Here is a 16,291-nt window from a genome sequence, read left to right on the forward strand (position 1 = left end):
TATTGTCATTCTTTGTAACAATGTACACAGAACGAAATGTCGATACACCTGACCCGTTGTAGCGAGTCGATGCAGCCGCAGCCAACAGAGGGCGCCGCCATTATACCAATTAGGTATCTTTCATTGTATTAAAATGTGTTAGTATGTGACTTTTCAGTTACCTAAATGCAACTCAAAGTGGTGCATGATTACAATAAACGTACACTAAGAGAAGCCACAACCCCACCCATCATTTTTTTCCTTCACTTTTCCTTTTCTCTTTATTTACCCTCCTTGTTTTTCCTCTTTCTCCCTTTATTTTCTTGTATCTTCTTTTTCCCCTTCCTTTGGGTTTTGCTTTGTTTTCTTTTTCTCACGCCCCCCTCTTTTTCCTGCCTTTTTTGCTTCACCTTTCATCTCACCTTTCTTCCCTTTCATTCTTTCCCCTCAATTTTATGTTATTTTCTCTTTTTATCCTTTTTGTTTTTTCCCCACTCAATTTTCTTTTTTTCCTCACTTTTGTTTTATCTACTCTTCCCCCCACTGTGTTTTTTTATCCTCTGTTTCCCCCCCTTTATTTTCCCTTTCCTTACTTTCTTCCTGTTATGTCCTTCAGTTATTTCTTCTTTTTTGTGTTTATTTCTGTGTTTTTCCAGATTTGTTTTTTCCTCCCCTTTCCAGTTTGTTCCCCTTGCTCATTTTTTTCTTTACCTTCCATTGTTCGTGTTTCTCTCATTCCCTTGTCTACTTTCCCCTTAACATTATTTTCCTGTTTTTCTTTCTTCTCGTATTTTTTGTTTTTCTCCTCCCCTCATGCCCCATTTTTTGTCTTTCCCCCTTCATGGGAAAGAAAAGACAACAAATCTCGTTTGACATATTTTATCGAAGATAAATGACTCGAAGGGTAACAGCAGCACCTAACAGAACCTGATTCTAGCAAAGCTCCATGCCATAAAGTGAACTTGCTTGTCACTTACCTTCTCTCAAGCCTCCTCCTCAGCATCCTCTTCAAACTCGCCCTGCTCCTAGGCCGTGGCATTCTGGAAGGCTGTGCTGTTTCCCGTTTTCCTTTTGTACCCCTGCTCCTTTTTTCCCCATTTGTTTTCCCAATTTCCCTGTCATTTTTTTCTTTTCCTCCACTTCGTTTTTTCCCTTCCCCTTTTTAATTTCTTCCCTTTCCCCCCTGTTTTACCCTTTCTTCCCTTTTCTAGCAGTTTTTTTTCCTCATTCTTATTTTTTTCTTCCCTATCAAGTTTTGTTCCTTTTTCCTCTCCTCTCCTTGCATTTTCCCCCTTTTTTCTTAACCTTTTCATTTCTCTTCACCCTCCTTTTGTTTTTTCCTCTTCAGTTTTTTTTTCTCATGTAACCCTTAAATTTCTTGTTTTTTTCTCATCCTTCTGGGATTTCTGTCATACCCTTCGTTTTTGTGTTTCTGTCCATTTCCTTTTCTAGCTTTGGTGAGAAAGAAAAGACGACCGCTTCTCAATTGCCAGGTTTTATTGAACGTGAAATGACGTGATGGCACTAAGATCATCTAACAGACTCGGATTCTAGGAGCACAGCTCGACAGCGTTACAGGTTACTCGTGCGGACTTCCCTGCGGCGGGGGTCTCCCCTCAGGCCTCCTCGTCGCCGTCCTCCTCAAACTCGCCCTCCTCCTCGGCCGTGGCTTCCTGGTACTGCTGGTACTCGGACACCAGGTCGTTCATGTTGCTCTCGGCTTCGGTAAACTCCATCTCGTCCATGCCTTCGCCCGTGTACCAGTGCAAGAAAGCTTTGCGACGGAACATGGCGGTGAACTGCTCGGAGATGCGCTTGAAGAGCTCCTGGATGGCCGTGCTGTTTCCGATGAAGGTGACGGCCATCTTGAGGCCCCGGGGCGGAATGTCGCACACTGCCGTTTTGACGTTATTGGGGATCCACTCCACGAAGTAGCTGCTGTTCTTGTTCTGCACGTTCAGCATCTGCTCGTCCACTTCCTTCATGGACATCCGTCCTCGGAAAACGGCGGCCACGGTGAGGTAGCGGCCGTGGCGCGGATCGCACGCCGCCATCATGTTCTTGGCGTCGAAAACTTGCTGGGTCAGCTCGGGGACGGTCAGGGCCCGGTATTGCTGGCTACCCCGGCTGGTGAGGGGCGCGAAACCCGGCATGAAGAAGTGCAGGCGGGGGAAGGGCACCATGTTGACGGCTAGCTTGCGCAGGTCGGCGTTGAGCTGGCCCGGGAAGCGAAGGCAAGTGGTGACGCCGCTCATGGTGGCCGAGACCAGGTGGTTGAGGTCCCCGTAGGTGGGCGTGGTCAGCTTCAGCGTGCGGAAGCAAATGTCGTAGAGTGCCTCGTTGTCGATGCAGTAGGTCTCGTCCGTGTTTTCCACCAGTTGGTGCACCGAGAGAGTGGCATTGTAGGGCTCTACCACCGTGTCGGACACCTTGATGAGGGAAGAAAATAGGAAATTCAGGTAATTGCGACCTGTGAAGGTTTGCTTTTCACATAGAAAAGTATTTGTCTTTAAAACGAGGGCCAGCGGGCTCAGAACGGCTTCTTCCCCGAGGCCATCACCATCCTAAACGATCACACATCTTGCTAATTTTTGTATTTTTTGTTGCTGCTAAGTGTTATTGCACTTCTTTTCATTGCACCATTGTAATAACTTGGGCCAGTCTCTAAGCACAACATTGTAAATATGTTTTCTCTATTTATCCCGACAATCATTTATCTTTTAAGTCTCAATTGCATGTTTACATTGGATTGCCAGGTCTAATCTTGTCACATACTGTGTAATGTTTTACGATGTTGCTATGATTGATAATTCAATTTTATTTGGAGGACAAAAAAGAAGGGAAAAAAAAGTAAAATGGACAAGGAAAAGGAAACAAAAAAGGGAACAAATGTAGGGGAAAAAAATGAAAAAGTGGGGAAGAAATAAATACATGGCTACCATTAAGAATAAGCATTATTTTTTAAGCTAGCAAGCTAACCACACCGTAAAAGAGAACAAAAAGTAGAGGGAAAAAATGTAAGAGAAAAAAAGAATAAAAAGTAGAAAAAAGCGGTATAGAATACTAATGTGTCCCAAAACAAAAAGGACCAAAAGAATAAGAAAAAAAGGAAAAATAGAGAAAAAAATTCATAGCATAAAAGCCCTGCTCCCTACAACAAAAAAGAAACAAGTGGAAAAACGGGGGAAAAAAGACTTTGGAAAAAAGCAAACATTTGAACTAAGAAAAATAAGGGAAGGAGAAAAAAAGAAAAAAAAGACCAAATGGAAAAAGGGAGTATATGTAGAAATTGGGATAAAAAAATTCCACAAAAAAAAAAAAAAAAGCACAAAAGGGAAACTAAAGACCAAACAACAAAAAACGGCGATAATGGAACAAAACTGAAACAAAATATAAATTTTGGAACATAAAAGAACACATTTTTTTATCTAAAAAAAGCCAAATATAATTTAAACTATCAAAATAATTGTTAAAACCATTTAAATTGGATTGTGCTGCATGGAGTGTCCGGTGGGCAGGGGCTGCAGTACCAAATTTGGCCACCAGGAGACGTTAGTTACCTCACAATAGCAGATCGCACCAAAGCAAATGTTTTGGGGATTTTGTTGGTATTTATTAGAGGTGCCTCAGAGACTTAAAGCACAACTTGGGTATTGCGAAGATTAGTGTATAAAGTATGTGATTATTGTAACTATTATAATTATTGATATCTGACCTATTTAATAAGTATATCCATGAGATTTTGTTGTATTGGACATAAGAGGAGCTATATATAAAATGTGTTTTATAGGGAAGATAAAGGGGTAGGAAAAATAAGCATCTGCTTCTGACTACCCCTTTTCGAACATGTGTGACATTATTTCGTTGTTGATTCATTGTTTTTGTCCTGTTTTTATTTTTATGTTCGAAATAAAGTTTTCATTCATTCATTCAACTTTGTACATTTTACAAAAATCAGCTCAGCCGTTTCAAATCCTATTAGTCACAAACTCACAGACACACACAAATAAGGATTTATAAAGTAGTTTAGAGGGCTTTAGATTAGATACGATAATTAGATTAGATTTAGATAGATTACAAATGGATAATTGATTAACCCTCGCTCTGCTACCAAACCCAGTCCCCTCACCTTGGGAGACGGCACCACGCTGAATGTGTTCATGATCCTGTCGGGGTATTCCTCCCGGATCTTGGAGATGAGGAGAGTCCCCATTCCTGATCCGGTCCCCCCTCCCAGCGAGTGGGTGAGCTGGAATCCCTGCAGGCAGTCGCAGCTTTCCGACTCCTTTCGGACCACGTCCAGAACAGAGTCCACTAGCTCAGCCCCTTCCGTGTAGTGACCCTTGGCCCAGTTGTTTCCGGCGCCGCTCTGGCCTGCATTGGAAGCACCAGTTAAGATTCACGTCATTAGGTGAGCAAACCCCCCAATTCCAACCCTTAATGCCGAGCGCCAAGCAGGGAGGCAATGAGTACCAATGTTGTAAGTCTTGGGTATCGGCCGAGGCTTGAACCAACGACCTCCCAGTCTCGGAGCGGGCGCCCTACCATCTAGGCTACCGAGCCGGTACTGAAAAACAAAAGGTAAATATTTGGCGTCTACATTTTTTGCCTATCTGGCCCGCCTGGAAAAGTTTGGATCCGGCCCCCGAGCCAGAGTTTGACATGCCTGCTCTAGACGGAACTCCCAGTATGATTTGTTTTTACACTTATCCATGTTTCTGAAATTTCTCAAATTTGTGTTTTAAAAAATCTTTAGGTCAGGGGTACACAGAGTATGACGAAACGGCAAATCAATCAAGTCAAACGAGTTCGCTGCGGTAGCCTCTATCTCTGTATCATTTTTTTTGTTGCAAAGGAAGCGAGCGGTTTGATGCTACTGTACGCATGCGCCTGCCACCTAGGGATTTCCCATCATGCATCATTCAACATCGGATTTCATGTGGTAGTTGTGTAGTGAAATGAAGTCCTTTTTAGAGGACCGGCTTTTTCTGCTCAACTCATTAAAGAGAGCCGGCTCTCAAATGGCTCACTTGCTTTCATGCATTATATTATGAACTATTATGTTGTATAAAGTTAAAAAAAAAGAAGTATAAAATGAGAAAATGAAAAAAGACAGGTTTGTGGTAATCCCTTTAATCAGTATATTACCAACAATAATTTAATGCAGAAAATGAATAATTTGAATGAGAAAATTTATTATTCTACTTAATTATATTTGCATGTATTTTTCCTTCGACAGTGAACGTCCAAGCGACTTCATTTTTGAACTTTTTTATAATAAACCTCCTTCATGTCGAGCAACTCAGTATCTCACAACAAAATGTTACTTAACAATCTATATTATATAACAAAACACATGTACAATATAACATGTTAAACTACATAAACAAACACGTTTGAAAAAAGAAATATGGTGTAAGATTATTTTGTATTTTGTAAGGGAAAATACGACCGTTTGTAAGTGCATGGAGCCTGACAGGTATGCATTTTTGAAGCTGAGAGGTACTTTGTGTCACTAGTTAGCTCAAAAGGCACCCAGTTTGATTACTATGTCATTCAAAGGTTAATTATTGGAGGTAGTGTAAATAAACCAAGTGGAGGACTAAAATAATAATACAGTATTAATAGAAAACTGTAATGACCCAGCAATGGTAAGCTATTTTCAGAACAGATCTGCGGACATCACGTTGGAGACCCCTGCACTTCATAATATTTTTCCCATTGAGAGAAAGTATTTTTCCATTTCTTGCTAGAAGTTGTAATTAAGCACCATAAAAGACAGATTCCGTCATCAAAACCCACCAAAGACAAAATTGTCCGGTCTGAAGATCTGGCCGAAGGGTCCGGACCTCACAGAGTCCATGGTGCCAGGCTCCAAGTCCACCAAGATGGCACGGGGGACGTATTTTCCTCCTAGGGGAGGGTGGGTGCGGGGAGAATACACAGAAGTGAAATGACTCAGTGACGAGAGACAAAACATATCTGAATAATAGAAACAGACACAAAAGGAGGTTGTGAGGCAGAGAAGGGACCCCCCCCCCCTCTTTGCTCCCATGCTGTGAATCGTCCCCCTGTCCTCAATCTCTCCCCTTCCCGGAAAACAAATTCAGCCCCTACCCAACAGCAAAGTTCAGACACAATGATGTCGGGATTTATATGCAAATTCAGGAGATTTGAATTGTCTGCGTTACACAAATTTATATTTTTTGTAGCAGAGTTTCTCAAGTGAAAACAATGATTTGATGTTTATAGTACAATTGTCGAAATTAGTTTTACTCTGATTTATTGAGATTACTCATAATTCCAAAGTAGTTCCTATTTTGATTTTTGAACACAAGCAAAGTACAATTCTAATAATGCCAGGGTTGATTTATTTTGACCATTGAACCCTTGCAAAGAAGTATGTTCATAATGCCAGAGTTAGTTTATTTTCTCCATACAAACAAAAGCTTGCAAAGAATCCTTCTTAATGCTAGAGTAGTTTCATTTCAGATTATTAATTGTTCGCATGAATAAAATGTTTATGCCAGGGTTGGTTTATTTTTTACCATTGAGAGCTTGCAGGGAAGTATGTTCATAATGCCAGAGTTAGTCTATTTTCTCCATACAAAAGCTTGCAAAGAACGTTTTTAATGCCAGAGTAGTTTCATTTTAGATTATTAATTGTTCGAAGAAATAAAATTCTAATGCCAGGGTTGATTTATTTTGTCCATTGAACCCTTGCAAAGAAGTATTTTCAATTTTCTCCATACAAAAGCTTGCAAAGAATGCTTTTTAATGCCAGAGTAGTTTCATTTCGGATTATTGATTGTTCGCAGAAATAAAATGCTTATGCCAGGGTTGGTTTATTTTTGACCATTGAAAGCTTGCAAAGAAGAATGCTTTTGATGCCATGAATTTGCAAAGAGAAGGGCTTACAATGCCAGGGTTTATTATTTTGATCATTGAACCCTTGCAAGGAAGTATGTTCATAATGCCAGGGTTGGTTTATTTGGATTATAATTGAGCATTTGCGATATGCGTATGTTTGTTGCAAAAATGCTGTCAAAACGTGAAAAATATTACATAAAGTTAGCTAAATTCTTTACAATCAGACATTGTTGCTCACCATCATGTTACAAATTTTTTTTCTTAAAAGGTTATTTAAAAGGAAATGTTTGAGCTAACGCGTAAAAATAAAATCATTAATTAATCAAATATCAATTGTCCTTATCCTATTTGTCTGTTAATTACGAAATATTGTGTGTAATTATATATGTATATATATATATATATATATATACACATACATATCTCAATTTTGCAATTATATTTTCTTTTACATAATAAAAACAAATGAAAAAAAAAATCAATGGAATAATAACCCAAAATAGGAAAATAATTTACGTTTTCTTTCAATTCAAGAAAAAAATGGTGTATGGATTAGGACCAATGATTTGCCAGTGGAACATAATTTCTAATTTGTCCCTTAGCGCAAATGTGTTCAAGCAAAATAAGCCTTTTTAGAGCCATTAATTTTATTTTTTTCCCCCATTAAAACATTCTAATAAATAACAAGAAATGTACTTAATAAAGAATACATAAATAACACATTTAATCCTTTTTCTAATCAAATTTTTAAAAATATTTATAATGAAAAAAGTAAATCAACTTTTTTTGCACATAAACTCAAACGTTATCTTCAAATAAAATAAGTTATTGAACAAAAATGAAAATTCCACAAATGCAAAAGAGAAAGATAAGTTGAACCCTGCCCCCCCAATATTTTGTAAAATGCCTTTTGGCAAAAACAAGAATGTGTTGTAACCTGTGGCTTCATTATAATAGACGCTGATCCTGTCCAGCTGGAGGTCGCTGTCCCCGTGGTAGGTGCCCGTTGGGTCGATGCCGTGCTCGTCGCTGATCACTTCCCAGAACTACGCACACACAGATACTGTAAATATTACTCGAAAATAACTTTGTGTCAAGTCAGGTGACATTTATTTGTATAGCCCTTAATCACAAAAATGTCTGAAAGGACTGCAAAGGATTACAATGAGACCATCGCCCGATCTTAAACCAACATGCCGGCAAGGAAAAACTCCAAACCTCAGCATGAGGAAAAAAACCTTGAGAAGGGGCTTAACAAGTGGTAATACCCATCCAGGATGACGTGTGTCATGAAAAAGTAGTTGCTCCCTGCCTGATTTCTGTGTTTTTTGCTTATTTATCACTCACAAAAGGTTTCAGATCATCAAACCAATTTTCATGTCACACAGAGACAACCCAAGGAAATACAAGATCCCGTTTTTAAATGTTGATTCCATTTATTTAGGCACAAAATAATCAAAACCTATCTGGCCCTATGTGATAAGTAAGTGCCCCCTGAACCTAATAGCAAGTTAAGGCACCTTTGGCAACTCTAAAGAGAAATTAATGTTTCTGATATTTAGTAAAGAACAACGCTGTGGAGATATTTTGGCCTAGACTTTGCAAAATGGTTTCAAATCTGCCATATTGGATTTCAGGACCAGAACGGAGACAGGACCCACTTGCGTTACGTTTCTCTCAGTTTTATTGGAAGAAAGGAAAGGGATTCCCCCACGATCCGGTGATTGCTGGTCGTGGGTAGCAGGTCGCTCTGAGCGCGGAAGTGGCGAGCGATGGCGGTGTTGCGACCAGAAAAACGGGTCACTAACCGAGACAGGAGAGCAAAAAGGTGGTCGGGGTCGGAAGCGAGTCATAAGCCAGGAAAGAAGAGTAGACGTGGTCAGGGTCAAAAACGGGTCGAAACCGGGGGACAGACAGGAGCAAAAAACAGGTTGGAGTCAGGGTCTAAAAAAAAAAAAAAAAAGGCTTGCCTAGTGTAAACTGAGGTTCGCAGACGGACTGACAACAGGGGAAAGATAGGAGTGTGTTTAAATAGGGACAGAGAGCCAATCAGAGTCCGAGGCAGTTGAAGCCAAAGGAGCTGGCACAGGTGAGCATATCGGTAATCATGACATTGGAGGGTTCTCGAGTATGAAGTGCCTGTTAAGGTCAAACCAGAAGCATATCAATTGGATTTAAATCCGGACTTTGACTTGGCCACTTCATTTGGGGTTTTTTTTTTAGCCATTAAGAGGTGGACTTGCTTTTGGGTCGGTGTCCTCCTGCATGATCTAAGAGCGCTTGGGTTTGAGAGCACAAATTGATGGCCAAACGTTCGCCTTCAGGATCTTCTGGTCAACACCAGAATTTATTATTCCGTCAATCACATCAAGTTGTCCTGGTCCTGAGGCAGCAAAGCACCCCCAGACCATCACACTGCCACCACCATGCTTTACTGTTGGCATCATGTTCTTTCTGTCAAATGTGGTGCCATTTTGACGCTATATGCAACAGGCTGCACACCTTCCAAAAAGTTCTTTAGAGGTTTTTAGGTTATTTTCTAACCTTCTGGATGAGCAGTCATCACACTCTCTGAATAACTTTAATTGGTCAAATCACTTCTGGGAAGGTTTGCAACTAGTTCCCAGTTTTCTCCAATTGTGGATAATGGCTCCGAGAGTGGTTTGCTGGAACCCTTCAGTCTTGGAGAGACAGATAGATTTCAATCACTTATTTTTCTAATTCTTTCTGGAATTTCTTTGGATTGCGATGTAAATTTGTTCTTGAGATTTTGTAGCCTATTACTTTAGGATTTAACAAGAGGGGAAATTAATTTTTCACACAGGGCGAGATAGGCTTTCATTTTTTTGTGCCCTAACAAATGGAATCAACATTTCAAAACTGCATTTTGTATTTCCTTGGGTTGTCTGTGTGATATTGAAATCAGTTTGATAATCTGAAAACCCTTGTGAGTGATAAATATGCAAAAACAAAACACAGAAATCAGGGGCAAAATTATTGTATTCACAGCACTGTACAGGTGGGCAAGGAAAAACTAAAAAACAGACACACGATCACGTGACTGCCAGGCAACAAACAGCCAAGTCACTGGAGAGAGGGCCAGCATGAAAAAAGCGCTGGATTCATAGCTAAAGAAAAAAGCAGGATGATGCATCCCTTTGACCAATATGCAGCTGTGATGTCTTCTCACAGAGTCACAGACTGATGACTGGCCACTTTCACAATTTTAAACTCACGCACTGCTGTTGACGGCTATACACGTCAAAGATTCTATTGTCATTACACTTCCCCCCCAAAAAATCCATTAGGTGAAGTTTAGTAAAATAAGTAAAATTTGCTTTTTTTTAAATCTCTTTTTTAACAACTTATATGCATTAATTTCCTCCTAAAATATGCTGTGTAATTAAAACATCTAAAAAAAAAATAAACATTAAATTTACACAAAATAATATAAAATGCAAATAAGAATAAACATGTTGTTTAGCAGGAATAAACAATTATTAGAGTTGTATTCAATGATTACTTGTTAACCATGAATTTAAAATCATTATTTTCTGATTTGCTTCTATTGTTAATATATATATATTTTACTCATTTTTGTTCCACTAAAATTACCAAATAAATCAAAAAAGCGAACGGTTTTCAAATGACATAAAATATAAATTCAATTTTTTTAACTACTATAAATGTTTATGTTATTCATCTAATCATTGTTATTGGTTTTACTCATTTTTGTTTCAGTAAAAAAATTAGCACAATATAAATATTCAACACAATTTTTAAAAGGAGTTAAAATTCAAATATAAAAATATATTTTAAATACACATAAAATAACCCTTATAATATCAACATATTATTGTTCCACTGAAAGATATGATTTGTATTCAATTGAGGTGACTTTGTTTTAATTATTTTGAATATTATGATTCTTTTTTAAATTTAAAATCAATTATCCATTCATTTTCTGCGCAGCTTAGGCTGACTAGGGTCCTAGGGCAAAATCAATCATGTTATTTATTTTTATTGCATTGTTCCATTTTATTTATTTATTTATTTTACCAAAAAATGTCAAAGAAAACCATTAGAAAGATTTAATTTTTCATTTTAGATTATCCATCCATTATCTGCACCACTTATCATCAGTAGGGTCACGGGGGTGCTGGAGCCCATCCCCGCCATCTCTGGGCAGTGGGCAGGGGACACCCTGACCCGTTTTTTTTTAGATTATATAAAATAGTTAAAATAAAAAATAAAATGAAAAACTCTAATTAAAACATTAAGTAAAATATATTGATTAAAACGTGAGTCTTTTTAATATTTGAAATAAGCAAAACGATACACTCTCTGCTATTAGAGATGAATACAGTATGCGATCAGTATAAGAATTAAAACTCTGTATGGGACAGTAAACGAGTTAAAACCGATTCAACCAAATGCACAAAGGAGCTCCTCATCCTTTTCCGACTAAAAATACACGTCACACTGAAGAAGCAGATTGTCGGGAGAGATCTTCCCCGAATGCCTCCAACTCTTCCCTTTAAAAGAGGACATTTATACGCTTTAAATCCCTCCGAGCTCGCAAAATTGTTGATGTAAGCAAATACATTTTCCAACTTTTCCCTTTCGTGCGGCCTCGGCTTTTTCCTTTTTTTGCTGCAGACGCAGGATTTAAAGCCATCTGCTTTAACGGATCGCTCTACTTAAGAGGTTGACAGATCTGTGGACTGCGATGACAACAACAAAAAGCGACCTTAATATGAGATCAGCAAAACACTGAAAGAATGAGGACAATCGGCAGCAAGGCGATGACGCCACACCCCGACTGACCCACTTGAGTCTCGCTCGGTGATTGTGTCAATCAAAATAGAGACTCGCGTCCTTGGGGAAGATACTCGGCAGCAGTAAGGAAGGTTTAATTGAGGAAATTCAATTTGGGAGGTTGTGGTGACTTCAGCCTGCACGCCATGAGCATCGGCTGTTTCCTTCAGTCCTGCTCTCATTCTCGGATATAGTGTTATCTAGGGCCAGGCAAGAGTCTCGGTGAGGGCATATCAAACACAGGTTCGAGAGTGTTCTCCATCCGGGCCCCGATGTTGTGGAATGCTCTGGCTCCTGAGATTTGATCTGCTACCTCAGTGGAAGTGTTTAAATCTAGGCTTAAAACACGCTTCTATTCTATACCTTATGAATGACCTATATTTTATGTTGACAATATCTGTTTGAGGGCAGCACTGCAGGGCAGTGGTTAGCGCATGTGCGGCACAGATCTGAGGTCATGAGACCGAACCCTCCTGTGTGGAGTTTGCATGTTCTCCCCGTGCTTGCGTGGGTTTCCTCCGGGCACTCCCATTTCCTCCCACATTCCAAAAACATGCATTTAAGATTAATTGACCGGTCCAAATCGTCCCTAGATGTGAATGAGCGAGTGAGTTGTCTCTCTCTGGGTGCCCAGCGACTGGCTGGCAACCATTTCAGGGTGTCCCCTGCCCACTGCCCAAAAATGGCTAGGATGGGCTCCAGCACCCCCGCGACCCTACTGAGGATAAGCAGTGCAGATAGATGGATGGATGGTTATCTGTTGATTGTTATTGCAACATTCATTGCAGCATGGTCATCCTGGAAGGGGGATGATCTCATGTGGAGTCCCATCTCAAGGTTTCTTTTCCTCATGTTGAGGTTTTTGAGTTTTTCCTTGCCCTCATGTAGGTTGTAGATCAGAGGGTGGTGTCAAAATAGTCTGTAGTTTTCAACAATCTGTTCTGTGCAGACCTTTGAGAATCCTTGTGATATATATATATATATATATATATAGTATACAAATAAACATGACTTGACTCTATTGTCACACTGCATGGTGTGGGGATTCCACTGGGTAAAAGAAATACTAATTTCTTGGATCTATGATAAAAAAAATTCAATTCAATAAAAAATTTGCATTGGTACGATGGTTCATGTATTTTTCCCTAGTACTAAAAAAAAAAAAGTTTTTTTTTTTACTAAATGAAATGTACCACTAAGAAGTACTTAATATTACACTGTCCCTTTAAGGTATTTTCTAAAGGGTTAGTTGCTTTATTGACCATTGCTTTATTTAAAACAAATTTGAAGAATGGGAATATAAAAGCATTCATCTTATTTGTAAACTATTTTAAATAAAAGAATTACAAGCTTCTACTCTGCTCTTAACTGTCTGTTTATTTTTATATTTTAAAGGGATTATCACCTTTTCAGTTGCCGAGCAGATGTGTTGCCCTGAAGCACAATGATGTCATACTCAACGGGAAAAAAAGTCAGCACAAAGAGAAAAAAATAAAAAAATTACATTTACACACATCCCCAAAAACAAAATGACTCTCATGCATTACTGATTTCTATTGAAATGCTTTGTCCTCCAATTAGCCATGCCACACCCATTCCACAAAGCAGCTGATGATCTCAACCATCTGCTGCAGCACCCTGAAAATGCATATCTAATCGATGATCATTATTGATCAGTCCTAGAAATCTATAGGAAACACTCCATTACGTGCGATATTTAAACAAGGGGGCAGTTTGGAGCATTTCTCTCCAGACAAAGAGCATGCATGCGAGTCTAGACACGCCCGAACAAGTGTTCCGTTATTCCACCAAGCTTGCATCGCCCTGCACAAATGGCAGTTAAAATAAAACAAAATTATATTCATAAAACAACGTGTCACGCTTCTCCTTGCACTAAAGTGGCATTAACTCGTTCATGTGTATGCTCCTCATTCCTTTTGTGCACCGGTTGCATAAATGAATACATTAAATTCGCTTTCCCACACTCCGAACCAAACTTGTTAGAATAAGATTGAGATATTTTGTGTTTACCTTGGCACCGATTTGGTTGCCGCACTGGCCAGCCTGGATGTGCACGATCTCCCTCATGGTTGCAGACACCAGAAAATGAAAGTAAGGGATGGAAACGTTTAAAATAAGAGAGAGTTTATTGCGGGGTAAAAGAGGAGAGAGCGGGCGAGGAGGGCGGACAATGGCTTTATAATGCTGGAGGAGCTTCGGGAAATGCAGGCGAGGAATATGTCGTTCGCGAACGCACCGGCTCTGTGAGCCAGCTCTTTGTAAGGCAGTGGCCGGCTCCGCCACAATAAAGAGCCGGTTACCTTTGAGACCCATTTTTTCTCGTGTCGTTAACGTTAAAACATTTCAGATATTACTTCTTCATTTCCTTTTTTTGCTTCTTTTTTCTCGTTTTTACTTTTTTCCCCATATTTTATTTTCAAATTTTTCCCTCTTTTCTTTTTTACTCTAGCTTTTTATGCATCTTTTCTTGAACTTTTTTTGTTTTTCTTGTATTTTCTTCTTTTGTTTTTTTCTTTTGTTTACTTTTTCTCTCACCTTTTACTTCTTTCTTGTTCTTCTTTTTTCTCCTGCCTTCCCTTAATTTCTTTTATCATGTCTTCATTTTTCTTTTATCCTAGCTTGTTACTTTTATTTTTCTTATTCTTTATGTTTTTGTGTTTCTTTTTTCCCTCGCTTTGTCTTTTTTTTTCTTATTTTTCTTTTAGTATTAATCCTCTTGTTTTGTTCCGCCCTAGCTGTTTACTTTTTCTTTACTAGCTTTTACTACGTCTTCTAGCTTTTTTTCTTTGTTTTTGTCTCCGTTTCCCTTCTTGTTTCATTTTTACTCTTTTTTTTCCTTTAACTCTTTTTCATATCTTTTTTGTTTTCGATTTTTTTTGCTTTTTCTCTAATTTCTTTTTACTATCTCATTTTGTTTCTTTTTTTCCTTTATGTTCTTTTTTTCGCCCTATTTCCCCCGTTTTAAGCCATTTTATGCATAATGTTACATAATAGTAGGCATAATGTTTAAGCAACAACAACAAAAAAATCTAAAGAGCCGTTTGAGGGCCGAAAGAGCCTGCTCATTTCATGCTGCTTCTCTAAAAAAGAGCCGGAATTGCCATCACTCATGCAGGCTGGTATGAGGGGGCGCGGCTTTGGGGAGGGGAGGGGCTTTAATCGCCTTTTCTGCAGAGATTGGGAGTGGTGGGCAGACAGCTGAGTTTCAGTTGATTTCTTCCTTAAAATTCGTTTGTATTCCTTTTTGTGAATGAAATGAAATGATCTGCATTTATATAGCGCTTTTCAAGTCAATGACTTCCCAAAGCGCAATGTGCTCCACATTTCCCAATAGCGGCCTTGCAGCCATGTAAGGCGCTAACCTGCTTAATGGGGGTATTAGGGGTTCAGTGTCTTACCCAAGGACACTTCGACATGTAACACGGACGAGCCGGGATTCGAACTGTGATCCCTTGATCCCAAGACGAGCGCTCTACCACCTGAGCTACTGCCGCCCCAATGAATCGCATCATGCCAGAAACACAACAACAAAACAACCATATTTAGAAAGGGAATCCTTGAATAATCAAACCAGCGGCGTCAACCCCGTTTTGGCTTGAATTCATTCCCACTACAGTTTATTGAACTCAGGGAAACTCATGCATACTGGAAAGGGATAAACATAGTATACAAAAACTAAAAGAAATGATTATTTTAAAGTCTTTCTGCTTTTTATTTTTACTTTTGATGAAAATGTTTACCTGCTTATGTTTTATGGAGCATGCAAACATCTGCAGGTTATACTTCTTTAAAAAGATTAGTTTCGTCAAATTGGTTTACAAACTCTCACAATTAATGCGAAATAAGATATTAGTCCCTGTTCTAAGCGCTTGATTTCATATTTAGTTTTGTTGTATAAAAAAATTCTGCTTTAGAAATATTACAGTAGTTTTATATTGGTAGTATTTCTGTTGTAATATTCATTTAGCAGTATTTTTGTAGCATTTCTGTCACAATATTCCTGGAGTAGTATGTTTGTATTATAGTATTACTGTCGTGGTATTATAAGTATTTTTGAAGTATTTCCATAGTGCTACTTTTGTATAATTTATGTATTTCCGTTGTAGTATTTCCACATGAGTATGCTGTAGTATTTCTTTAGTATTTTTGTAATATTACTTTACTAGTATTTTTTAGGTATTTGTGTGGTAATATTTCCGTGGGAGTATTTTCTATTCTAGTCTTACTGTTGTAGTCTTACTGTTGTAGTATTTCTACAGTAATCCCCTTCTTTTCAGAATGAAAGCAATATAGAAACAGAGTGAAAGAGTGAAAGAAAGAAAGAGGGAAAGATAAAGAGAAAGAAAGAGTGAATGAGAGAGAGAGAATGACAGAGAGGCAGAAAGAAGGGCAATTTGAGAAAGAGAAAAGGAAAAGAAAGTAAGAGAGGAAAAAAAGGAGACATAGAAAGAGAAAGACAGAAAAAAAGAAAGTGGAAGATAGAGAGAAAGAAAAAAGGGCAGAAACAAAGAGAGAAAGAAAGAGAAAGACATATGAGAGAGAGAGAGAAAGAAAGAGAAAGAATGAAAGAAAAGGGAGAGGAATAAATGAGAAGAAAGAGAAA

General features: G+C 38.6%; 1 protein-coding gene across 1 annotated transcript; it reads right to left on the minus strand.

Moving 5' to 3' along the window:
- Positions 1–1,458: 1,458 nt before the first annotated feature.
- tubb5 (tubulin, beta 5) lies at positions 1,459–13,904 on the minus strand. The gene is made up of 5 exons (XM_088326801.1): positions 13,699–13,904; positions 7,787–7,895; positions 5,782–5,892; positions 4,109–4,353; positions 1,459–2,408 (listed from the first exon to the last, which is right to left on the minus strand). Exons 1-5 carry the CDS (start codon positions 13,753–13,755, stop codon positions 1,596–1,598), a joined length of 1,335 nt encoding a protein of 444 aa, XP_088182927.1. The 5' UTR covers positions 13,756–13,904; the 3' UTR covers positions 1,459–1,595.
- Positions 13,905–16,291: the final 2,387 nt, after the last annotated feature.

This window comes from Urocampus carinirostris, chromosome 2 (assembly GCF_059441175.1).
Source record: "Urocampus carinirostris isolate Australia breed hairy pipefish chromosome 2, RoL_Ucar_1.0, whole genome shotgun sequence".
Classification (NCBI taxonomy): domain Eukaryota; kingdom Metazoa; phylum Chordata; class Actinopteri; order Syngnathiformes; family Syngnathidae; genus Urocampus; species Urocampus carinirostris.

Bases quoted from the DNA above. Each gene is read 5' to 3' on its own strand.
- tubb5 (XM_088326801.1), bottom strand. From the start codon at position 13,755: ATGAGGGAGATCGTGCACATCCAGGCTGGCCAGTGCGGCAACCAAATC. The intron at 7,896-13,698 runs GTAAACACAAAA...GTGTGTGCGTAG, and splicing joins GCAACCAAATCGGTGCCAAG to TTCTGGGAAGTGATCAGCGA. The intron at 2,409-4,108 runs GTGAGGGGACTG...TCCCTCATCAAG, and splicing joins GCGTGGTGCCGTCTCCCAAG to GTGTCCGACACGGTGGTAGA.